Source organism: Adiantum capillus-veneris, chromosome 18 (genome assembly GCF_014529385.1).
Source record: "Adiantum capillus-veneris isolate H3 chromosome 18, ASM1452938v2, whole genome shotgun sequence".
NCBI lineage: Eukaryota > Viridiplantae > Streptophyta > Polypodiopsida > Polypodiales > Pteridaceae > Adiantum > Adiantum capillus-veneris.
In genome coordinates, this window is record NC_140948.1 from 17,829,188 (window position 1) to 17,855,124 (window position 25,937).

At 46.4% G+C, this 25,937-nt stretch overlaps 1 protein-coding gene across 9 annotated transcripts in view; it reads left to right on the plus strand.

The window, feature by feature from the left end:
- LOC147435296 (polyamine oxidase 7-like) overlaps positions 1-25,937 on the plus strand; it is a 195,447-nt gene that overhangs the window by 111,757 nt on the left and 57,753 nt on the right. For 6 of the 9 annotated variants that reach the window (XM_086488368.1, XM_086488369.1, XM_086488372.1 and 3 more), the window contains 7 exons: positions 4,338-4,399; positions 5,518-5,699; positions 5,815-5,958; positions 6,420-6,569; positions 7,420-7,674; positions 7,809-7,890; positions 19,263-19,420. In XM_086488368.1, coding sequence (XP_086344494.1) covers positions 4,338-4,399; positions 5,518-5,699; positions 5,815-5,958; positions 6,420-6,569; positions 7,420-7,674; positions 7,809-7,890; positions 19,263-19,420 — 1,033 coding nt within the window. Of the gene's footprint in view, positions 1-3,891; positions 4,032-4,337; positions 4,400-5,517; positions 5,700-5,814; positions 5,959-6,419; positions 6,570-7,419; positions 7,675-7,808; positions 7,891-19,262; positions 19,433-25,937 lie in introns of those variants that run through there. The other 3 variants (XM_086488377.1, XM_086488373.1, XM_086488375.1) reach the window with 3 other exon arrangements.

Sequence of the window (25,937 nt, forward strand, 5' to 3'; positions counted from 1 at the left end):
CACCTGTGGAAGTTGGCTTCCCGGCCCTCCAAAAACAAACGTGAATCATCAGAAAACCTAGCGTCCAGTAGCTCTTCGCCTCGAATAGGCAGCTGCAGTCCACGCAGAACTACCTCCTGTGAATTCAGAAACCTTCTCATCGCTTGAGCATAGAATAGAAACAAGAAGGGGGCAAGAGGGCAGCCCTGGCGAACCGAGCGTGAAAGCAAAAAACACTCCCCTCTTCCCCCTGCCAAAAACACGTGATTGTGCACCCTGCCTGTAGAGAGCTGGCACTCCCTTGATCCCCGCATCTAAGAACCCCATCCGTCGTAAAGTGCCCTCAAGGAAGTCCCAATCAACTTTGTCGTACACCTTCTCAAAGTCTAGAAGGAGCATCACAAGGTCCTAGCCTCGGAGACGAGCTAGTGCAGACATCTCCCAAAAGGTGAAGATGTTGTCAAGGATAGTGTTCTCCCTGACAAAACCAGACTGTGTCTCATGTATAAGGCTCTCTAGAAGCGGCTGAATTCTCAAACTCAGAGCCTTTGCTAAAACTTTGTAGGCTGAGTTGAGAATGATGATGGGTCGCCACTGTCGGATCTCATCTAAGGAGCCTCCGTCCTTTGGGGATAAGATAGATCAATCCCTCACTCATGCTATCAAGCATCTCTCCCGTGTGCAGAATGTGCTGGTATGCACTACAAAGGTCTAAGCCAAACACCTCCCAGTACTCTAAAAAGAAGCTGGGAGTCAAACCATCTTGCCTTGGGTAGCTACCCCGGGGAAGTGCCTTGAGGGCCTCCTGTAGCTCCTCTGGCTGAAGCGGGCACTCAAGCCACTGGCATCTCCTCAATGACTAAACAAGGCATCTGTGCCCACACCTGCTCTCTGCAGGCCTCTCGTCGCTCTGACTGTGGCTCAACTGAGAGTAGCTCGTGGTAAAGGTCAGTAGCAATTGCACGCATATCCTCTAGCTCTGATGCAACTGCACCCATTGGGCCTCCTCAATTGACTAATAGTAGTGTTTGCATGGCGAGGACCCACAATCTCAAAGAACTCACCAGTAACTCTGTCACCAACCTGTGTCCACTGAGATGCATGCCGATGAAAAGCAAACTTGTGGCATCGCTCCTCTATGGTGATCAGCTCTTGTCAACCCTGCTGCGTCCGTCCCTCCATCCAAGGGCTATCTGGGTGACGCAATGCCCCGTCGGAGCTGCTTCTCCTTCTTCCTAGTTGCAGCCAAACGAGCTGCAGGCTTCTGGAGGAAGAAACGACTAAGCTCCCTAAGGCCATTGGCCGCTCTAGCAGCAGGGTCCCCCTTGCATTGCCAAGCTCTCTGTCCACAGTACCACAACCTGTTCTCTGGAGTTTGAGCTCTGTATCCAACAAAATCCTCTGTGGGATGCGAAGCATGACACTGCCACTGTGAGAATCACTGGTGCATGATCTGAAAAGGTGGGCCTTGCGAGTATGCCAACTGAGCCACCCATGTCACAAACGTGGTCATTAGCATAGAAGCGATCTATCTTGGATAGATTCACTCTTCCGATTCTACGGTCCACCGATCGAGAGAAAGAGAGGCTATCTGAGGGCCATACAAAGCCTGCATGCTGCCATACATCTATAATCCTCAAAGTCATAAATAGGCGCTCCCAAACAGCCAGCTCTGTCCCATGAATAGTAACATAACTGCCTCCAATCCTGTCCAAGGGGTTCTCCAACATGTTGGAGTCCCCCCAATGCACCACTGTTGTGCATGAGGCAAGGCCTCCATAAGAAGAGACCAAAACTCAACCCGTGCACTCGCCTGGTTGGGCGCATAGTTGTTCAAGAATCTTACAAGGCTACCTTGAACTTGCATGGTGACCCACTGGGCCATGCCTAGCACCACAATGCCTCTGCCCACAATGGCTCATTGCAATGAACCCGCAATGGTCATACATACACCTCCCTGGATGCCACTAGGCCCAAAGGCAGCTTACCAAAATGTCTCATAGCGGCCACACAAAATCTGTCCACAATGCCGAATACGGCTCTCACAAAGGTGGTGCTCTTGTAGCATGAGAATATCAATAGGACCACCCACTAAGCATCTCTACAACTTCTGTCTCAGACGGCCCCACTGGCGCACAAACTGTGGACCTCCAAGGCCCTGTATGTTCCATGAGACTTTCCTCATGGGATCAGTGGGAGAAAACTGTTGCTGCTACAGCAGCCAAACAAGCTAAGAATCGTAGATCTTCTCCACAACCATCACCTATTTCTCTTGGCATGGAAAACAACCTGTGTAAGCAAACTTGTCCTCGCGAGCACTTGAAGGTCCGTGGCCGTAGGGTCTCCTCTTCCTAGTGCTGACACAACTGCTGGAAGTGGGGGCGTCCCTGTTGCTTAGGGGTGGCAGGAATAACAAAGGGGGCTATTGCTGCTTTTTCTCCCAACAGTAGCAGTTGGGGGGACGACTAAAATAGTGAGAGGAGAGAGAAAAGGGGCTGGTGGCAGGTTCTACAGAGAGGAGAGAGAGATGATCGCTAATTTGCTGCTGTTTTTAGCCAGATCGGGGAGCGCATGCTTTTTATGTTGCTTTTTATTAAGTGGAGCCGATCTCTTATTAAAATAAGTGTGAATCCGTTTAAAAAACTTAGTAAAAACTTGTGAGCTGAAAGCTAATGCTTACATAGCACTTCCGAGGTGTCCCTGAGTGCAATCTCATGCCGAGATGCAATGCAACACACGGGAAAGCATCTATTTTCCCGAAAAGAACTTAAAAACATTCTTTTCTTATTCAAAGCTTCTTAAAATCCATCTTTATTCATGTGCTTGCATCTTTACACATAATTGTTTCCCAGCTCGAGTTTCCTCCTCAGACCAACGGAATATTTCCTATCCGATTCTCCGTTACCCATCTTGTGACGCATCAACAATATCCGTTACCTCGTCTCTTCCACCGAACTTACGGAACAACTCCTTTGCAATGTTTAATGTCTCCCATTATATGACACATCAAAGATGTCCGTTCCTGATGGATTTTATCAGTTCTTGTAGATCTACAGTTCCCAACTTAACAGTTCAAGTTTACACACTTAACTATCCTAATTTTATTAAATAGAATTCACTTGAAAATTAAGAAAATAGCCAATTTAGCAATACCCAGCCATAGAGGCAATACAGGCTCACCCGTGACCCTGGGAGCCTGCAGCCACTCCAACAGGATAGCCTCTACGTCACTAGGGGCGGTGAGTGGAATTGTGCAAAAAATTTGTAGCAGCAGTGCAGTACAAGCGCTATACAATGATACTGTCTGTCATAGAAAAGCTACAGCAGAGTGTTCAGATTACTATAGGCTTGGGACCACAGGAGGAATGGTGGTCAGTCTCCCTAGGGCCCCAACCTGGTTCGTAATCTACTTACCACAATCTGCTGAGATTTTTCTTGGTAGCCTTAGTATGTCTAGATTATCCGGTGAGGTATTTATCAGTTCTAGAGTAGTCATGGAGCACATATTATCACCCCGAAGAAGTTATCGTCCTTGCAACATCTACTTCCATTACAGTTTCTCTTGCAATCTATTGTCTAGTGTTGGACTGTCACACTGCACTCTCCCTGCATAATTGAGCGTCTACACCCCCTTGTATCCGTCTATGGTTCTTTGTTTGGAGCTGTAGGTGATGCCAGCCAGACTCTTCAAACAGATCCTTGAAGGCTAAGGGTTTGAGTGTCCATTGAGTTGATATAGTGTCTAGCTTACTATTTCTAGTGTTTCAGCTCACTGTTGTTATTTTTTTGTCTGTTGCTTGTTGTGGTCTATTTGCTGTTGGTGCTCCTACAATTGATTCTTTGCCTACTTTTTACAGCTGCGTGTTGCTTTTGGTCTTGAGTGAGACTTTCCTGCATACTGCACAAAGCACACACATTTTTCCTCCTACGGAGCGCCTCAGAATGCACATAGGTTTGTATGTCAACGTGAAGCTCCAGCCGTATAATCGAATGGGAGGATCAAATCAGTCCATTTGGCTATTAAGCTGCAAGTGAGGCTCTTCGAAAGACTTGTAAGTCACGACTTCTTTAGCAATGCTTGATGCCATATTTTTACAACCTATATTTATAATGCACACATTCCTGCCTCTACTGTAAGAAAGGCACCAAGTGCTACTACTTAGGTAAATATATCAGAGCTATGCTAGTGTGTTACTGGTTTTCTTGCTCCATCAATACTGTGTGAGCTCCATTCACACAAAAAGAGCTTGTCTGACACTCATTAATGTATGTCATGTCAATCTCTGATAAACTTCAATAGACATTTCTTAAAGGCTGTTTACATACCTTTATTTGATAAGGTAAATCTTAATGTACAGGATTCCTACATCACCACTGGATATGGCTATAGACTACTTTTATTATGATTTTGAAATTGCAGGTAACCTTTCCTTTGTTTCAAATGTGGAAAGCGCTTGCTTTTGAATAATACAAAAGTCTTTATCAAGTGGAATGTAACAAAAAATGTTAAATAGAAGTTTCTTTCTCTTTGAACAAAGATGATGTTGTGTGCAATGTTAATTGTGTTAATGTGATCCAAGGTCTTCCTGTTGATATTTAACATGGCTCTGTGTAAGCTTTTTTTGTATAATAAAAGATGACTGTATATGGATGTCACTGACACTTGGGAAAATAGCTGTATATGTAAGACCATGGTGTCTTACTGGATTATGATTACTTATGGACGTGTTCTCGTGGTTATAACCACATGTTTGTCACCAACCTTTCATCAAGTGAGATCCACTTGTGAAAACATTAGTGTTCTATGACATTTCCACTTTTTCTTTCGAGGATTAAAAATCTTCTTCATGGGGGAGAGTGACATCAGGACGAGTGTCTTGTGGTCCTGACTAAGAGCCACATGTATGGCATGCATGGCAAGGAATCTCAGTAGTTGAGCCAAGGAGCTCTACTTAAGGGAGTTGGATGGGAGGATATCATCATGCCAGTACCCAAGGTCTTACATTGGTCTTGGTTAGGGTATCTCTCTCTAGAGTCTACCCTACTGTCGCAGTCATCATTCCAAGAGCTGGAAACCTTCACACTGTTTGTAGTTGTAGACCTCAGCATTTGCTAACATGCAGAAACTGTCCCAATTAACTCCAAGACCTTCACATGTCGTTCATCATCCTACATACATATAAGAGCACGCCACAAGCATATATAGAATTATAAATGTTCTCATCTTCCCTGGCGCCTCCATTGCTGTTGTGTGGCCCGTCACGTCATCTCTCAAAAAAAAGTATGACCTGGACTTGAAAAATAAGAAATAGGGAAGGACCCATGTACGTCTGCTCATATAGCCTCATACCAAGTACCTGATTGATAAATTAAGTATATGGCTGCAGCCATGCATGTACATTTGTAAATTATTTCTTGCTGTCCTTTGACAATTGCGGTTCAGCTCAAAATAATCTAAGCTGTAAATGCTAATGAAGCGTGTTACAATGGCACGCTACAATGGATGTACGTCAACATCAAATGTCATCTGAAGTGCAGAACCTCCTAGGATCACGAGCCTGAAGAATGTCTTGCCTAATCCAACCTTTGATTACTATGGGGACAGTGAGTACTTTGTCTGTGATAAGCGAGGTTACTCTTACCTTCCGGAACAGTTGGCCAGGGAATTTCTGAAGCATGACAATGAAAAGTTTATAGACTCGCGTCTAAAATTGCAGAAGGTGAGGATATTTTTCATATTGCTATTATTCGAGTCAGTACTAGGGACAGTGACTGCCTTCTTTCCTAACGTATCTTCAACATGCTAAAAAATGCAACTCATGCTTTCTTTTCTAGGTCGTTAGACAAATAAAGTATTCTCCTCATGGTGTGCATATAAGCACAGAAGACAACTCAACTTACCATGCAAGCTACGCCATCTTATCAGTTAGTCTCGGTGTTTTGAAAAGCCGTCTTATCACCTTCAAGCCAGACTTGCCTGTAAGTACCAAGGTTGCTGTCAATGGACTTTACAAAAAAAAACTATGCTACTAGGCGCTGCACATTGTACTCAAAGCCTCAGATCTACATATTGGAGATTCTGTGTTTTATTTTGCTGATGAAAGATTCTCAGTTTCTGGATGGTATCATTTACTTAGGTCCAAACTCAAAGGGTTGCTACAACTCAGGAAAAAACATTGTAAACTTTGAGGTCATCAACATAGTAGACAGATGTTGAGTCTCTGTAGACAAACCTAGTTACCCTAAGAAAGAAGGATCCAATGAAAGGCACTCTGATTGATCAAGACTCTCTGTTCTTGGTTACTAGTACAAAGTTATTGTGTTGACCACCTAATTTGAAAAAGAATGTGAGCATCCACCATAGTTGTTTCTTTTTGTTCTGTAGTTTAGAGAAAGAGAGCAATTCGCACCCATTTCTTATGTTGTTTACTGTGCTGTAGTACTGGAAAATCAAAACATTTTACCAATTCGACATGTCTATCTACACAAAAATTTTCCTAAAGTTCCCATACAAATTCTGGCCAACAGGACCTGGCACTGAATTCTTTCTGTATGCAGATGACAAGAGAGGATATTATCCGTTTTGGCAGGTAAACTCAGATGTTATTCAGTTTATTCCTGTTTTCTTTTATACTTAATGCATCCCAGGTATGTGTGTTTAGTGCCACCATATCACACCTAATTGGGATTGGTTGATTGGCAACTTTGTGAGGTTCCCTTTTCTCAAATTTCAGCTTATCACATATATGTCAAGTTCGAATCATATTTTTGGTTATCGGAGGTATGCAATTATTTGTGGCATATGCAAAAACATGATGCTTGGTGGTGCAAATGTCTTACAGGCATATGGAAAAATTATCTTCCTCTTAAGGAATGTTTGTTCTTAGGGTGATGCCTTGTTGGAGTGCTTCCAGTAGGTGCTCTACTTGTCAAACACAAAATCTCAGATGCACGATGTCCATGTTGTTGGCATGTAGAGGAGACTCGTCGAATTTTGCTTTGGTTCTGTCCTTTGTCTCAGGTGTTGCTTTCACTCATTTCAAATTGCCTTCGTGTTGGTTTGGGAAGTGGTTCTGGCTATTTGGTGTGTTGTCCTACCTTTTCATAAATGCTACCATCTTCTGCACCTGGATCTGTTATTGGGAACCGTGAACCTCACAAGGTAATAGTTCTCAAGTAGTGTCAAGGGTTATTTTTGAGCTGAGGTCTAGACAGTGTTTACCTTCTCTAAGTTCTATATTTACCAGACAATACAGCTGTCGTGAAGACACCAAGTCTGGGTAATTCGGACACAAATGTTTGAATATAAAAATGTTCTGGGTACCAAATCAGTTGATTTTCCTTGAGATCCTTTGTTTTGATGACCAAGAGAAAATCCGTTTCTGCTAACATTTCCAAATGCTTTTGTTTTAAATGTTTTCCCACTTTGGGGCTGTACAGCATCTGGAAAATGAGTATCCTGGAGCCAATATCCTCTTTGTAACGGTTACGGATGATGAGGCACGACGAATTGAACAGCAGTCAAACAAAGTGACAAAAGAGGAGATCATGGAGATTCTTAAGAAACTTTTTGGAGAAGGGATCCCTGAAGCAGAAGACGTACTTGTTCCAAGATGGTGGAAGAACCGTTTTTATGGAGGAAGCTACACAAATTGGCCTATTGGAGTTTCGGGAGCTGATTTTGATCGCATGAAGGTTTTTTACTAAAAGAAAAGAGGAAAATTTCCAACATATATCTATGAGGGAAAATTTTTGAGTGTGGAAGAATTATGTATTGCGAAAAGTCTCAGGAGTTAGAAACTGATTGACCTTCTTTGCATTTAATGCAGGTTCCTGTAGGACCTTTATATTTCACTGGTGAGCATACAAGTGAGAAATTCAATGGTTATGTACATGGAGCTTACTTAGCTGGTGAGAAAAGTTTCTTTTTATCTTCAAGTTTTTCTTGATCTGTTTTTTAAGTTCTTCATGTATTTGTAGCACCACCCCTCATAGGTTAGAGATTAGCTTCTTTCCTAAAGGGATAGGTTCAGGGAAACATGCTTCTTTCTTTTGTTCCTTGAGGATAAACTCGAATTATAAGAATATCGTGTTTAAGGGGACAATTCAAAAGAGTCTCTTTTTTTTTGTTTTGGGCAAGAACAGAGATCCTTCCATTAGTTAATGATATCTGCCCAAAGGCTACAAACCACCTCTATGAGAGAGGGCTACAACTGAAAACATGGGGAGACTCTCCTAATGAGAAAAAATATGTACAATGAGGGCTAAATCACGAGATGGGAGGAGGAAAAAGCCACACTGGTGGCCGGTAGTGCCATCTAGGCGCACCCTGAACCATGGTGAAGAAAGGCCTTGGGCGCCATAGTCGCAAGAAAGCCTCTCGGCACGTGCGGTTGGAGCTGCCCTGAAGAGTCTCAAACTGACCCCTGAGTGTGTGTATCAGCTCAAAGATATTTGACTTGGGGTGTGTGTGTGTGTGTGTGGTGGTGCGCACGCGTGATTGTAGCGAGAAGCACTTCTGCGCGAAGACTCCCTGCCAGTGGGCGATCAGCCTGCTCTACTTGCGAAACTTACCCTCAGCCTCTGTGCGAAGGTTTCCTGCCACTGCGCGATCAGCACACTCTCATGACATGCTCCTTTTTGCGAAGACAGCTGCCCTCTTCCGAATCAGCGTTTCTCTGTTTATTCGCCCCTTTGGGCTTGTGTGTATGGGTGTGTGTGTGTGCGTGCGAGTGTGTGAGTGTGAGAGAGACCAACAACAATTCAGCCAGCCTGCGCACGCGCGCGCACGCGCGCGCGCGCGCGCGCGCGCGTGTGTGTGTGTGTGTGTGTGTGTGTGTGTGTGTGTGTGTGTGTGTGTGTGTGTCTATGTCGTGTGTGTGTGTGTGTGGGATTTGGGGGTGCGGTGAATCCTTCGGCCACTCGTCTGTCGCGCGACTCTATTCTGCACAACATCTACCCTATGCAGGCCCTTCACAGCGCGTCGGGTGTTGAAGTTTGATTTCGCGTGCACGCGGTCCTTCCGTCGTCTTGTGTGAGAGAGAGGTGTGAGTGTGAAACCTCCCTGTTTAATCCAAAAAGGGCGGTAGACTTTACAGCAAACCTCGATTTAGGTTTCACCCATTATTAGTCGTCTATTATACCTGCGCTATAGTGACACAAGAAAGGGGAATGGGATACAGATGCTAGAATGCACCTGTATGAGAAGACCGACACCCGATTGGCCCCTAACTTAGGCGCCCCTTTCGGTATTTCTTTATTGTTCAAAAGAGGGAATAAATGCTTTGGATCCCTACAAGCTGCCCCGCACAAACTTGGCTGAATTTCAACTGTTCCGGTCTGATTTCGGCAGCATAACTGTACTAGGACCCTTCAGAGTCAGTATTCCCACGCATTGATTGACTTTCCCGACGCATACGGGCACTTTGCAAAACCTGGCGAGAATCTGCAGCATGCTGAATTCTCTGTTTTCAGCCCTGAAAATGCGCCAGATCACCTGTACAGCGGTCCCCTTGCGTCCCCGAACCTCATGGGGGTATTAGGGTCCGTTTAGGGCCAAAACCCTAAACCTACAAAAATACACAGCAGGCTGTAATTCACTGTTTTGGGCTCCGTTTCGTGTGCCGGTCGCATCCGTAGCAAGTCCTCGAGCTTCCGCACCTGTAAGGCTACTTGCCTTTTGAATCGGACAAGATTTCTGGCGTGAAACCTCTCCGAATTCACCTGTACCTACGGGGGGATTAGCCGCTACCTAATCCAGTACCTGTACAAGAGGCTCTTGCCTCGGTAATCGCGCATGAACCCACACAACTGTACATTGGTCAAATGAAGAGCCCACTAGTGGGGCATAACATACTGCCAAAGGGGAGAGAGAGGGCAGTGCGTAGCGTGCAGGGCATCACTCCTGGCACTGCACTGTACATAGGAGGGAAAGCAAGCACTCCATAGCTCTTAACTTGTGACAAATTCTGAAAATCAGCCTCCTCTCTCATTTTAGGTGCCCCCTCTCTGGCCAGGAGTAGCAGGATGCTCACAGAGTGCCTACTTTGGGCATTCCCGGCTAAAAATATCTCAACTGGTGCGTCGGTTGACTTTGCAGCAGAGCAACAAAATGTTCCCTTTGTCATGCCAGAGGTAATGACGTCAACACATTTTCAGGTCCCAAAATAGCAGTTCCCTAAATTTTAGGAGATGTTGCCATTGTATCTTTCTAGGTCATCCGACCCTCTTTGTACACTACGGCCACATCCAGAACTGAAATGTAGCCTCTGTAGCAAAGGATTCCACTTTGGCTAACCATAGTCCTTGTCCAACCTTAGTGCTCTCTTGCCCTCAGGCCTGGACTCCCCCTGGACAGTTCCACACTAGCTATGCAATGCAGGGCAGTTAGATTTCCCGAGGGGTGTTTCCAAAAGTGAAAGTAAATAGATAATAAGAAAGAAATCAACAAAAAGGATAGATAGTAGTCACACACTGGTGACAGAGTGTTTCTGTACAGCTAGCCGGTGTGTGTGTCTGTCTATGTCCATAGCAATCATATATCAAAAACCTTCCAAAAAAAAGAGTGTGTGTGTGTGTGTTAGAGCTTCACATGGATTCAACTGATCAGTGTATATATAAGCGTCAGAAAGCCATGAAAACTACGGAGATGGATGCTTTGAGTCTTATCAAAGAATGTTTGCATGAGGACTTCGAGGAAGCACGTCAAGCCTGGGAAGGATCCGCTCCTGTCATGGAAGTGTGCATCCCTATACAGGAGCTTATGGATCCTGTTGCTCAATATGCACTTAACGCGGTGATTCTTTTTTTCCCGGGTAGAATGCCTATGGCTCAGGATGTAAGCCAATGGGTTGATTTCCTACTCAAACGGCAAGCAGTCCGAGGGGTTTACTTTCGCGCGCGAGGGTTCTACGAAGTCTTGCTGGCTGACATGGATGCTCAGGATGCTCTGTTGGAAATGTCTTCTCTTTTCTTCAACACGCAGATGACTCATGTGCTGCCCTGGGCTCTTACCAAGGACTATCAGAGTCTCATTCGTCACAAGTGTCCCGTCTGGGTTGAGGTGGTCAACTTTCCTCGCACTTGGCGTCATTTTCTTCCTTTGTTGGCTGCTCAATTGGGCAAAGTCATTTCCCCTCCTAAGCTGGACGCAAACACAAACCGTTTTTGTATTCTGTGGGACACGGATATCCCCACTCCAGCAGGTATTTGATCGATTCCGGGGATGCAGTGATTGGAAACCGCCCATTTAAGCTTAAATGGGGCAAGTTTGCAAATTCTTGCTTTCGATGTGGCAAATTTGGTCATATGCAGGTGTCACCAGGAGGTGTATTTTTCTTGTTGCCTTCCGTAAATAAGTATTAGATATATTTATTTTATTTTTACTTGTTTGTCCCAAAACCCTTGAAAAGGTGCAAGTGGACATTGCATGGCCAGTGTGAAACAGCTGCAGCCAAATGGGTTTCTCACATCGGGGATCTAGGTCGGTCAAACAGGGACTGCCCGGGCCAGTTAGCACTGAATTCTGATGAGTATGGAAGCTCGTGTGCGCCAAACTGGAATTTGGGCCACTCGTCAAGTCACTGCAACTTTATAAGTTGAAAGGGGCCAGTAAATTAACCCACATTGTAGATGTCGGTCAAATGGTAGTCTTCAATGATGGTCAGGAGACCGATAGGGACGCCATGGAAGCATCTCCTAAAATTTAGGGAACTGCTATTTTTGACCGGAAAATGTGTTCGCGTCATTAGCTCTGGAATGACAAGGGGAACATTTTATTGCTCTGCTACCAAGTCAACTGACGCACCAATTGAGATATTTTTAGCAGGGAAAGCCCAAACTCGGAAACTGGGCGACGTGTCAGCCTGTGAGCGATTCTGCCACTCTGGGAGGCAAAAACGAGCTGCATATCAACAAAGGGGGCGCCATTTTCAGCCTCAGGTGGATTGTAGCAGGTACAAAAGCTATGGAATGCTTACCTTGCCCTCTATGCACAGTATGGTGACGGGAGTGATGCCCCGCACGCTACATACTGCTCTCTTTCTCCCCTACGTACAGTATGTTATGCCCCTCTAGTGGGCTTCTCATTTGACCTATGTACAGTTCTGGGGGTTTATGCGCGTTTGCCAAGGCAAGAGCCTTCTGAACAGGAACCGGATTAGCTAATTGCTAATCCCCCACAGGTACGCACAATTCCATCACGAAAGATTGCGAGTTTGGAGAGTTTTCTCGTGTGAAAACTCGTCCAATTCACAGGGGAACTGTCCCATTGCGTACGGGAGCCCTTGGGACACGCGTAGGCGTGTTCGCTCTGCTAAAAACAATCCGAAACAGGGAATTACAGCCTGCTGTGTTTTTCTGCAGGTTTAGGGTTTCGCACCTAAACTGCAAGGGAACATCGGGGGAGCCTTGGGATGCGTGTACAGGCTTTTGGGCTCCTGGCAGTGAAAAACAGAGAATTACAGCCCGTTGAATTTCTGTGACAGCTCACCAGAAAGCTTCCAGATATCGAGGGAATCCGTCCTAGACAGGTGTTTTTGACCTATAGGGGTTTTTGCGCCGTTATGCTGTCGAAATCCGGTCTAAAACCTGCGTTTTCAGCCCTCGCCAGGTTTGGACAGCTTTGTGAAAGCTTGTGCTAAGTGGTTGGATTGTCTACCTTAATTTGAATAAAGAAATACCGAAAGGGGCGCCAGTCTTTGGGGAATGCAGGGTGTCGGTCTCGTGTGCGCAGTGACATTCTAGTCGCTGGACACAACTGTGTTCTCTTCCCTTCTCAGTGCTCTGTGTAAAGTTAACAGGTAATTGAAATAGTACCGCCCTCTACGTTGTACGGGCAGGTTTTAGCAGGCCGAATGTCCGGAACCAAATCTGCAACCACCTCCTTCAGCCGTCCTTGCTCCTCAACCTCGATCGCCTCGGAAATCTTCTACTGAGGTTCAAACTAAAGGAGTTTCACCCTCCTCCCCCACAACCCTCCTCCCCCACAACTGGGGCGATTAAAGGCAAGGGGTAACAATTAAAATTGTCTGCACTTTCTGCTTCTCCAAATATTAAAGACAAAGAAAAAGAACAGGATTCGACCTCTCAAACTTGGATAGTGCCCAAGAAACCCGCCAAAGCTGCTACAGCTCATGTTTCGGCATCTTCTCGTAATTATGTGCCTCCTTTGAAGAATGTTACTCAGAAAAAACTCCCTTGTAATGACAAACTTCTTTGGCTGAAGCCTGGGTCAAGGTGGCTCGCTCTTACAAGGAAGTTGTTACCGGAGAAGCTTCTTCATCGCAAGGTACATTATCCAGGTCCATGTCTTGACCCACCTCCTTAGGCACCTACAACTGGGGAGGATGTGTCGATGGGCACTGGTACTTGAGTTTTCTCCCCCCTTTCTTTTCCTGTTTCCTCGTCCACTGTATATATATACCATACAGAATGCATAGTTCTTTGAATTGCATCTCCTATAATGTGCGTGGGTTATGTAATCACGACAAGTGGCGGCTTACCTGGCACTATGTACATACATGTAAAGCAGACATTGTGGTTCTTCAAGAGCATAGCCAACATCAATTTGCAGGACAGACTTCTTACTTTGCGGGCTACTAGATAGCTTATGCAGGATTGGCTCGCCATTTTGGAGTGCTTATGCTTGGTCGACATGAACTCTTCCCAGCCTTGGTTTTTAATGACCCGGCTGGGAGATGGATGGTCATCCGATGTATTGTTAATGGGGAAGTTTTCGAATTTGGAGGATTATATGCATACACAGCTTTTGCAGATAGTGCACGGTTGTGGAGTGTTATCTCTTCTTATTGTTAGCGTTCCAATGCCTTTCTTTGCGGGGATTTTAATAATGGACAAAACCTTGCAGATAATACTACTGCCCATTCTCACATGCCTCATATGGAATGACAATCATGGGACCAATTTATGTCGACCTGTAATGGGCTTGATTTGTGGCCCTTTTTGCATCCAACTGATCTAGGATTCACTTTTCAACACAATTCTCAATCTATGTATGGCGCTCGGCTGGATCGTTGGTATCTTTTCACATGCAACAGTATGATGACTTTTTATGCGAGATGAGGATTGATTATGCTATGTGCCTCTCCGATCATTTTCCTGTATACTTGGAACTTCGTTTTGGCTCTTTTGATGTCAATGAGCGCCTACCCAAGAAGAGACTTTTGCATATCAATAATGCTTATCTCAAGCATGAGCCTTTTCGCACTATGATTGTGAATATCATCCCGTCTTTGCTCTCCCAGATTTATGTTGACATGGACATAGCTTGGTTCCGTTTTGTTATGCGTGTTCAATCAGTTATACAGATTATGGCAGGTATTACTCGTCACAATTAAGGGAACACGTTAACCAGGCAAAGGATGCTTGTAGTGGATTAATGCACTTGGCTAATCATTCTTCTCTTATTGACGCTCAAATGACTGAGTTGTTTTCTGCTCGCGCTATATTGAGGCACAATAATGAGAGGAAATTGGCCAAATGGTAGACTCGAGCTCGTCAACAGGCTTTTGCAGATAAAGGATGTGCTTCTAAACAATTCTTACAACATTTGCATCACTCGAGGCAGTCTCAACCTATACGGAGAGTTAAATTACTGTCAAGGGAGTGGACCTCCACTTTCCGAGAGCTAGCACTAGCCCTACACTCTCATTATGGCAAGATTTTTGAGGCCCCTTCTTCTCCCACGAGAGAAGCTCGCCAAGCACGTCACATGTTTCTTTTGGATGTTACTTCCATTCTTTCGACGCGGCAGGCTCAAGACTTGGAAGCTGTTTTCACTGAGTCGGAATTGTATGCCAGCTTGCTTGATTTGGGTCGATGGAGAGCTCCTGGTTGGGATGGTCTCTCTGTGGAATTTTTCTTGTCTTTCTTGGATTATTTGAAGTTGCCTCTATTGTTCATGATGAATACAGCCTGGGAATAACAGGAATTGCCCTCCTCTTGGAAAGAAGGCTTGCTCAAGCTGATACCTAAGCATCCATTGTGTGAAGAATTCTCACATTGGCGGCCTATTACGCTTATGCTTGTGGTATATAAGTTAATGGCAAAAATGCTTGCTAACCGACTCAAGTGCTTTGTGCATGAAGGCTTGCATCAATCTCAATACGGCTTCATTCCGCGATGTCAAATTACTGATAACCTTGCGAATGTCATCGTTGGTATGGAATATGCAAAATATACTCGACAGGATGTCTTAATCATGCAGGTCGACATTGAAAAGGCATTTGATATTGTTCTTTGGGATTTCATTGCGGATACCATGAGACATTTGGGCTTTGGGCCTAGGTTATCCCGTGTCGTGCTTTTCTTGTATGCATACAGTACCTCTGCAGGCTTGCTGGATGGTTTTCTCACAGATCTTGGCCTTTGGGACGGTCGATGTAAGGCAGGGCTGCCCTTTGAGTGCTTTGCTTTAAGCGATCGCTACTCATCCCTTGTTTATGTATTTGGATTCCTTGACCTCCACTGGTAGGCTACATGGCTTGACTTTACCTTCTGGTCGACAGTTTGTTGGTCAGGCTTATGCGGATGACTCTTTGTTCATGCCTCGTAATAACTATGATGATGTACAGCAGATTATGCATACTCTTCACTTGTTTTGATTGGCAGTAGGTCTCAAAGTTAAACTTTTGCAAATCCAAGCTATTGCCTCTAAAAGAGTGTGACTGGCATAAAATATTGTGGCCTAGGGAGATTGTTCCTCCACATGTTCTGGTTCGCCATTTGGGTTATCCACTGGGTTGAATGTATTGGCTATGCAAAAACAGGATTGGGTGCTCCAACGTCTGCATTCCAAGTTGAATTATTGGAAATTGTCCACGTGGCCACTTCATGTTCGTCTCAGGATTGTCCAATGCATCCTTGTGGCTTATGTGCAGTTTTACTTGGCTTTGTTGGCCTCGGTTGCGCTTGCAGTCCCTCATGTCCAATATTTTAGAGCATTTTTGGCGGACCTCGTCCAGCAAGAGGGGCCTTCTGCTTCTATCTATGGACAAGCTGTGTTCTCCCAAGCGGCTAGGAGGGTTGAATATTTTGGACTTGAGACATCATCTTTTGGCTCGGAAAGCTATGTTGTTGCCAGTTTTGGTGGAGCAGCAGCAACCCTGGGCTCTCATGGTCACACATTTGTGTGCGCACATTGTCACCCCTTCTTTTGGTCGTTGGAAACCGACTTATTGGGATGTTGTTTTTGGGAAGCTTGAAGGACACATTCCTGGATGTCCATTTACTTCTTCTCTAATTGTTGATTGGAAGGTTGTCACTTTGCATTTGGCTTGGGATGGTCGACAATCCTCTGGGGGTAACTCTCTTTGCTTGGAGAGTCTGCATTGGAGTAGGGTTTTTACTTAGACTTTGGTTCAACCGTCTCCTCGCCAAGTGTATTTTCTTTCAAAAAGGAATCTGTCAGGTGCATCAAGTGGTTGATGATCCAGCCAAATGTCTCGAATAGTCTCTGCCGAACAGTCTCAAATTGACCCCTATGTGTGTGTATCAGCTCGAGCCAAATGTCCCGAATAGTCCCTACCTGTGGAACAGGCCGAGCCTCAAAGATGCGGAAGCAGCGCGCCCGCCAAATGAACTAGAGTGTCAAGCCGCAAATGAGCTCCCGACACCAATCTCTGTCACTGCACCAGTCCTGACGGATGAGCTCTGTGGCAAGCTGTAGTGTAGGTTGACCCTCCTGGATCGCTATCATCCTGCTGGTGGAAGCCAACTAAAAATGGAGTGCTGGGCCTGTGACAGTGCACCAAGCTGCAACACCCCAAGTGTATTGTCTGGCTGTAGAGAGGGGCATCAACAAGACAACCGGAAGCCAAACTTGCTGTGCCATGGGGAAGTCCCACAAACAGTGTCGCTAATTCTCCACAGGATGGCCACAGAGAAGCCGTTGTGTACGAACCAACTCCCGACTGTTGTAGCCTTGTGCGCTACCGGCGTCTAAAACATGGTAACTCTCCTCGGCTGCCTGCTTTCCCACAACCGCATCCAAAAAGCTGACAAGAACTCAGGCGTGAGACCCTCTTCCTGCCAGTGAAGTGCAGCAGGTGGGCGAGCCTCTCTCTGTGTTGTCAGTATGTGTCGCCCCAAACGAGCTGTATACTGGAAAAAGGGAGTCCGTGGGGAGTCCCTGGGTGGTCGGCTGAAGAGAAAGGATCTCGCCAGAACCACTCTCATGGTTCCCACTACACTATTGACAGAGGGCAGCTCTCCCAAGCCCAAAGCCGCCAGTGTTCTGACTCAAGATCTGCTGGGTCAGGATCAATGACGCAAGTTGCCCACAGATGCAACATGTGGCGCCTCTACTTAGACTCTGTGAAGCCGGCCCTCCCCCTGAATCTGGAAAAACATGGGGGGCACTATCTCTGAGCAAGCCCTACCGGCAATGAGGACCTCCAAGTGCGTGAAGGCCCCCATCCACCTAGAAGCTGCAGCCTCTAAAGGGGTGTGCCACTCAACTGGGGTAACCTCTGTTATATCTTGATAAATGCTCTGCACCCCCCTCATGCCTCGTAAATTGGATGCTCTGAACCTCCTCGGGAGGGTCTAAAAACTATAGCCAGTCACCAAACGTGCAAGCTGGACCCTCTGCCATGGGACCCCAAGAAACATGAGGCCTGCTGCCCACCAAGTGGCCGCTCTGTGTGCTAACCATGGGGTTCCAAACGAGTGGCTGTCCCAAGCGCTCCTCCATGCAAGTGGGCTGGTGCTGCTCCAGTCCACTCCTCAGCTGTTCCTAGGACCTAAGCAGACTCACGGCAAAGCGGTTTTCCCAACTCGTGCTCAGGCCGACCCGGCGCATCTCTGTAAAAATCTACCTGATGGACCGCCTCCAAGGGCCACCCGTATGAGGAACTTGAGCACGACTCCAATGTAGCAACAACTCCTTCCAGGACTCCTCCCTTGGAAGAAGTCCTCTGACCACCAGCTTCCCAAGAAGGGCTCTGCTCTACCGTGCTAGGTCAATGATCTCTAGCCCTCCCTGAGAACATGATAAGGTGATGACCTGCGAGGACACCTTGGCCCTGGCTGACTGAGTGTCGCACTCTGACCACAAAAAATTCCCGATCAGCCTCTCCAACTAGCAAACTGCCCCCCTCCTCCTATCCATTAGGAGGAAGCTGCTATGTTGGAGTTCTACACGACTCTCTTTGGCTACTAGAGTGGTAGTGACCAACCGAGTGCTGTTGGCTACTATGTGGTACATCACGTCCTGTTGAATCTTCTGAAGTTCCTGTATCAGCCACTCTAGAGACAAATCCAAGCCAACCTGACAGCCCAGATATCGTATAGAAGTTCCTGGGGGTATCCACCTGAAGCCCTCGCGTGGCGACCAATCAGGCATAGGAGCACTGCCAACCCAAAAAGCCATAGTCTTTCTCCAATTGATCAGTGCCCCTGATGCACAACAAAACACCTCAAGAGCCTGCTCACACTCGTGCAGATTGTCCTCCAAGTACATGCTTGAGTTGTCAGCAAACACAGTGTCAAGCAACTCATCTTCCTGAATAGGGAGCTCGAGACCACACAAACCAACCTCCTGTGAAGTCAAAAATCTGCTCATCGCCTCAACATAGGAGAGAAAGAGGAAGGGGGCAAGAGGACAACCCTGTCTGTGAACCTGTCTAACTGAATGCGTGAACATCCGATGCTGGATCGAAACCATTGCGACATGAGCTCGGACCGCTCAACGGGCTCATCGAGAAGACCTTGGCAGCCATCTCGGAAGTCTCAAACTTGATCCGATAGTATCCTCGCCCGAGAAGCTGGATATCAATAATCTTCCCCACCTTTGCTAGAAGGCGGTCTTGTAGAAGGTCGCGTACCTCTCCTCGACTGGGACGACTGCCAATAATCTTGCAGATGACCGAGGATGCTGCAAGGCTCGCTTGTTCTGCTGGTGATAAAGCAATTCGGATGGTGGGCTTGGCTGGCTTGGACGGGGGGGCTTCACCTGAGTCCCTTTGTGGCGGAGCACGAGCATCCATCTAAGTCTGCTGGTGGTGGTGGGCGAGGTGTGGACTCAACAATTGCTCCTACTGAGCCCTTTCTCAGATGGGAGAATCGAAGCAAGACCAAGGAGGGACAACTCGGTGGAAACAAGAGGGACGGGGCCTTGGGGATGATAATCAAACAAGGGATCCTTCAAACAAACAAAGTCCTGTCGTTTGAAGTAACAATCTTCTTCGTGTTACTTGAAAAGCTGTTTTTTTATAACCTATGTCTATGACTTTACCAATAATGGCTGTTTTTCCAACGAGCAGGTATTGCAACAGCTGAGACATTACTAGATTGCATTAATCATGGAAAATGCAGAGAGGTCACATCAGATGGGTTGCCATGGGCGCATCAGAATAATTCTCAAGCAGATATTCAAGCCAATAAAACTTGTACTGGAGTTTGCTGCAAGGACGTGCAGCAGGTACGTCTTTGAAGTTTGCACTTGTATCTGTGCATTCACTTTTTCACCACAAACAACCTTTTGGAGTAAGGCATGGTGCCAGATGTTCATGTTGCACCATAGAGATAAAGCAGTAAAGGTGTGAATTTCTCACTGGAACAACATGTGCAATTTGGGAGGATTCATCCATTAAATGAGTGTAGGGTTCATCAAAACAAAGTCTTCAGTACTGAGAGGAAAGAGTGGCCATAAGGCAGGGCCCAAAAGCGATTGCATGAAAAGCATTCAAGCCCATAAGCCACGTATCCAAATTCTGTCCTGTGCCATTGTGGCTTCTTCCTCAAGTTGGATTTCCAGCTGCTGCTTTCTGGCATAAGGAGGAGTCCCTACTTCTTGATTGTATGCACTTATTTTACCCTGTTCTTTTGGCTGCACCTCTTCTGCTTTTTTGACAGCGATGCGGCTGTGGCTGGCACCTTCCCCATGCTGTACTGCCATGTGTAGTAATATCCCAATCCAGCTAAGTCTATCTCCAAACTGTGATGTTGGTGATCTGGCCACGGTGTCCACTAGACCACCACCCGTTTCACTGCCACGTGTCAGTGCCCAGGCGAGAGTTTGTCCAGTGTGAACCCCATACCAACTGAAACGAACTGCCTGTCCTATGCCAATGACACTGTAGCCCTACTACCGGTTAGGGGGTGGGGGTGGGTAGGGGCAAGAGAGAGGGAGGGGGTGGGTAGGGGCAATGGGGAGAGGGCTAGGGGGTGGGTAGAGACATCTAGTGGTGGATGAAGCTTAAGAGAACCTGTTCTAGGATTTGGAAGAAACATGCCCTCTGAGGCCCTTGCAAAAACACTCTCATCTAGATTTCAGACGGGAGGAATTGTGACTTGTACCATCACTAGACTTACCAGAAGTTTTTCAAAGCAATCTCTCTCAAACTCCTCAGTGCATGACACTTCTGTCAATTTGGACAAGTCTAATTTTATTAGATATGACTGTCTGCCCTGCATCTGATCTAGCAACATTGGGTCATCATCAGAGTTGCCAAAGTTGTCTCCCTTTACAGGGTTTGGAGATTGCATTGCTGAAGATTTCGTTGTCAGTGAAGAGGTTGCCGCCTCTAGGAGCAGAGAGATATCATGAGCTGGTGTCTCATCAATATTGATATCAGCATCTTTTTCTTGTACCCTCCTCGGAAGCTTGTTGAAGGGTAGTTCACCAGACACAGAGGAGAGCTTTGACTAGCTCGGAGAGTCAAATACAGATAAGGCTGAGGTTGGGGTGTGGGTGAACTCCTGGAAAGGAGATTATTTCCCATTCTATGATTCTTTATAGGTTCACCAAGTCCACACGCTTCCACCAAGGGAGCAGCTAAGTTAGCAGCCTCGGTGACCTCCACACGAGCTGTTGGCTGAGGTGGCTCACTGGGCTTAGTTACTGTAGAAGCATTGTATGATGATGTATCCTCAAGAAAAAATTGAATAGAGACCCCATAACATGGCGTAGACTTGGTAGCTTCCAACCATTCCAACAGATCTTCTGTTGACTCGTCAAGTGGAGGTTGTTCCAGTTAAGGGTTGGACTCCATTGACAAGGAACTATGTTGCACCATTGGATCCATGCCTCCTTCAAGTCGAATGGGTTTTATTGGGGAGCCAAGACTATGTATCCACATTGCATCATTTCCCCAATCATGCAGTGCTTTAGTGTGCCACAGCCATGGTCTACCGATGAGCAAAGGAAATCCTCCCTCAACCTGGGGAAGATGAACCACAACAAAATCCAAGCTAAAGGTGAAGTCTTCTACGTGCAGAGGCACCTTGTCCACTATGCCCAATGGGTAGACTGTCCTCTGGTCGGCCACCAACATAACTGTGAAGGGAGCAAGTCGGGTAGGTTGCACACCTAAAGCCAACATAGTGAACTTAGGCATCATGTTGATGCCAGATCCACCATCCAAGATCACTCATGAGAATTGTCACCCCAAGATGGACACAGTGAGACGAGGGCTTCTATAATTAGTGAGAAGAGCAGTGGGATAGGATATCATATAAGAATTTGATGGTTGAACTAGGAGGTGCCTGCCACTAGGACTTGCTCCGGGGTAAAGCGATTGAATAATGGCAAGGGTGTCACTTCGAAAACTCGCATCTAGCCGGAGCATGTGAGAGAGCGACACAGGTGTTCTTCAAGATGGTCTGTGCTGTAAGCTTTTCTTTTTCTACTAGTGTTTTCTCTGGTACCTTGATCTGCTGCAGGTCAGCTACTACATCCAAGAAAGCTTCATCAATATCGGAGAGCAGAGATGAAGATCCTCGCTTAGCACTAGGGGATGGCTTGTCGACAGCTAGAAGCGGGGTATTCACTGGTGGGGTAGAAGAGTGGAACTTGTTGGAAGGCTAAAACCTAAGGATGCCCTCTGGGCCCGAGTGAGGACACCAGTGGCCTCCTTTACCTGCGAGAACTTTTCATTAGGGGCCACCCCATGAGTCGAAAGTGACGGTTGAGGGATGGTGCTAACTGCTTTTAAATTGATTACGGGAAAAGTGAATTCAGGTTGGCTGGAAGATGTAGATGCGCGTTGTTTTGGACAGTCCTTACAATAGTGATCTTGAGCCTCAAGGCAATGTTGGCAAGGATGACACCCTTCTGGTAGAGACATTAGCTTTGGTAATGTTCATATTCCCCGCATTTGTAACACGAAATGGGCCGCTTGGATGGGCGAGCTGGAGGACGAGGCGGTCTTTGCTTCTGGTGCATGGAGGTGGAGGCTGAGGTGTAGAAGCTCTGAGTGACTGAGGGAGCATTAGCATGATAAAAGTTCTAAGATGGAAAATTGCTTTGCATACCTTGCATGGGGGGTGTATTCAGCAAGGGTGGCATGTACTTTGGATGGCCGTAGTGGGAAACCATGTTGGATGCAGGTCTCAGCCCTTGTTGAAGAGTAGGAGCAAGACTTTGCTGTATTTGCTGCAATCCCTTTAGGTAGTAGCATCCTTGTCCTCATGTTCATACTTTTCACAGAAGTGGCAATAAGCCCCAAGGGGACATTCACAAGGTGCCTCTGTAGGTATAGGACTTAACTTTAGCTTGGATTTTGTTGTGATTTGTCTTCCCGAGGTTGAGGCAAGATTTCCTTTGCTCATCAGTCGACCATGGCTGCGGCACACTAAAGCACAACATGATTGGGGCAATGACGCCATGTGGATACATAGTCCTGGCTCCCCAATGAAACCCATTCGTCTTGAAGGAGGGATGGATACAGTAGTGCAACAGACTAACGTAGTTCTTTCTCAATGGAGTTCAACCCTAAGCTGGTACAGCCTGCTCCGTTGGATGGGCCAGAAGAAGACCTGCTGGAGTGGTTGGAAGCTACCAAATTTATGCCTTGTTATGGGTCTCTATTCAATCTTTGCATGAGAATAACCCATCTTCCAATGTCCTTACAATAGCTGGCCATAGTATACCACTTAGCACAAAAGCAGGTGTCGAGATCATCGAGGCTGATGACTCAGGTTATGCTACAGTACGAGCCTTTGGGCTTGGTGATCACGCCTATAAACCATAGAGGAGGAAAGAAATTTCCTCTGCACGAGTTCGCCCAACAATCAACCTCCTCTATGTGTGACTATCCAACCAAGGCAAAGCTAACCTCTGTGTCTAATGAACTATCCTTCGACGAGCTTTCCCAAGGATGGCTACAAGAAGCATATGCAGATTTTAATATTGATCAAACACCAGCTCCAGCTCATTATGCCTCTGTGCTCCAAAAAGTTGCAATTTCTTCACCTGCAAAATATCTTCAGTAAGGCCTTCTCCAGACGCACTACAAGAACTCAATTTGGGAACTCTGACAACCCCCAGCCCGTTCTTTCAGCGGCATGGTTGTGGGATCACCCGGTGCTACACCATGTTTCTACAGCAACCGGGAAGATGCTGAGCAGACAGTCATATTTTTTGTGTCCTATGTCCCAAAAGATAAAATTAGCCTCTTCCAAATTGACAAAAGAGTCATGCGTTGATGATTTTGAGAGAGAGTGCACGGATGATCTTGAGAGAGAGTGCTTTGTAAAACTTCTGGTAAGACTAGTGATGGTACAGCTCGCAACTCCCCCTGTTTGGAATCTACATGGGAGGTTTCTTGCAAGGACCACAAAGGGCATGTTTCTTTCAAATGGAACAGGTCAGCTTAAGCTTCATCCACCACCAATGTCTAACACCTAAGATAGTCAAAGTTCTAACATCTCAAATAGTTAGACATCTTATGTGTGCACTACTAGCAGTGCCTCCCCTAGCCCTACCCACCCCCTCGCCCCTACTCTCTCTCCTCTCGACTCTACCCACCCCCTACCACCCCCCCTCATCCCTACCCACCCCCTAGCCCCTCCCTTCTCGCCCCTACCAACCCCCTCTCTCTTCGCTCGCCCCTACCCACCACTCTTGCCCCTACCCTCTCTCCCCTCACCCCTACCCTTCCCCTCATCCCTATTGCCCCTACTCACTCCCTCTCTCTCCACTCACTCCTACCACCCCTCCTCCCCGTTGCTTAGCCCCTACCCTCTTACCTGGCCCTACCCTCCCTGCTCAAATGATGTTGGTACCTCCTAGAAGGCACCAGAGACCCCACCCACTCTGCTCGATGTTGTTAGTATATCTTGCAGACATAGAGAGGTCTGCCCAATCTCTACCATAGAAGGAGATTCTTCTGATGACATGGATAAGCAAGGAGACTCCGCGTTCTCACATGGTGAGCTTTGTAGATGCAAAAATGCACACGATGGCAACTGAATTGAAGAAAGAAAGGAGAGCCCATGGCTTTCTCCGCACAGAAATACCCCAATTCACCGCCCACCCATCACGAGCGTTCGGATCAGGCTCAGCATTGTGTTGTAACAGGCAACTCCTTTTAGTTGTCTTGGTGTACATAGCAGTTTCTTCCTGGTTATGGACTCGAGATGTTGGCAACTTTTAGTAGTTTTCAATGTTTTCTCTCACTAAGACGTTGAGCGGTCTTGTGGTTGGCAACCTATAGCAGGGCTATAGTGTCACCTGCACAGGACAAATAGTTAGTTATAGTTGGTCTAGAGTTCACACTGGACGGACTCTCGCAAGGGCAGTGACACGTTGTAGTGCTACGGGTGGTGGTCTAGTGGACATCGTGGCCCAATCACCACCACCACAATTTGGAGATAGACTTAGCTGGACTGGGAATTTTTCTAGCCTTTGGTGGCTCTTTATGATTGTGTATAGGTGTAGTTGGTTCTAGTCGTGGGAGGCATCATCTACTTTCTAAGGTCTCTTGGTCTTTTGTCCAGCACCGCACGTTTGCACTCTCCCTGCACATTGGAGCCTCGACACCCCCATTGTACTTGTGAGTCCTGGCTTGGAGCTGAGTGTGCTACCAGCTAGATTCTGTATTGGTTCCATGAGTTAGTCGAGTTCCATGGTGTTTTGAGTTTCTCATCCATGGTTGTGTTTTGTTTTCTTTCTGTTAGAGTGAGTTTTCACGCATATCGCACTGAGGAGCACCTATTGTAGAGAGGACGACACACTTTTCCTGCTGCAGTCTCTTCACTATGTAAGAGGGCATCTTTGGCCAATAGAAATCTTGCTTGGGCCAATGCTAAAGTTCTTTGGATGCCTAGGTACCCAGCAATAGGAACATCATGGCATTCAAACAAAATCTTTTGTCTAACGTCATCAATTTTGGGTACACAGACTTTTCTATTTCTTAACAATAGTCCACCTCTAATGGAATGTTGTCTCTGTCTCATCTCTCTAGCACGACTCACTTGAGTCTCCGGATCATCCAAGCCTATATGCGAGTCACGCCCCACTTTGACCTCGTTCCATAACTTGCCAAAATGGCTATCAGAACGCCATAACCCTCAGAGAGAGGTAGAAATTCGTCGAGATTTTGAGCCATAGATAGAGCATTAACCTCAAGAATCTGGTTAAGTGCCTCAGCGGTTTGATTGTTGGATCCTTTTCTGTAGCGAATCTCAAAGTCAAACTCTTGCATAAGTTCAACCCATCTAGCCTTCCAGCCTTTGAGATCCCCCTAATCACAGACAGCGCAACGAGTAATGATCTGTCCATGCAACAAAGGTAGAGCCATACAAATAATGCCGCCACTTCCTCAAAGCGTGGATAACAGCGTAAGGCTCTTTTCCATACATTGGATAACGCATTTCAACATCATTACTTTGAAACGCAACAAGACGTCCATCTTGATACAATGTTGCACCAAGCACATAATCACTAGCATGCGTTTCAACTACAAATGGCTTGCTAGGATCCACAATATGCAATATTAGTGCAGTAGTCACCAAGTGCTTTAGTGCCTTAAAGCTCTCATCGAGATACTTGTTCTAGACAACAGGAGGATTACCTTAACGGTGAGGTCTCGAAGTCTTCGATCCTTTCATCCCTCCTTTCAAAAGTTGCGTAAGCGGAGCACTTGATAAATTTGCAAAAAACTCCAGGTAAACCTAGGGAGGACTTTCCTTGGCATACAATGTTCAAAATGGGC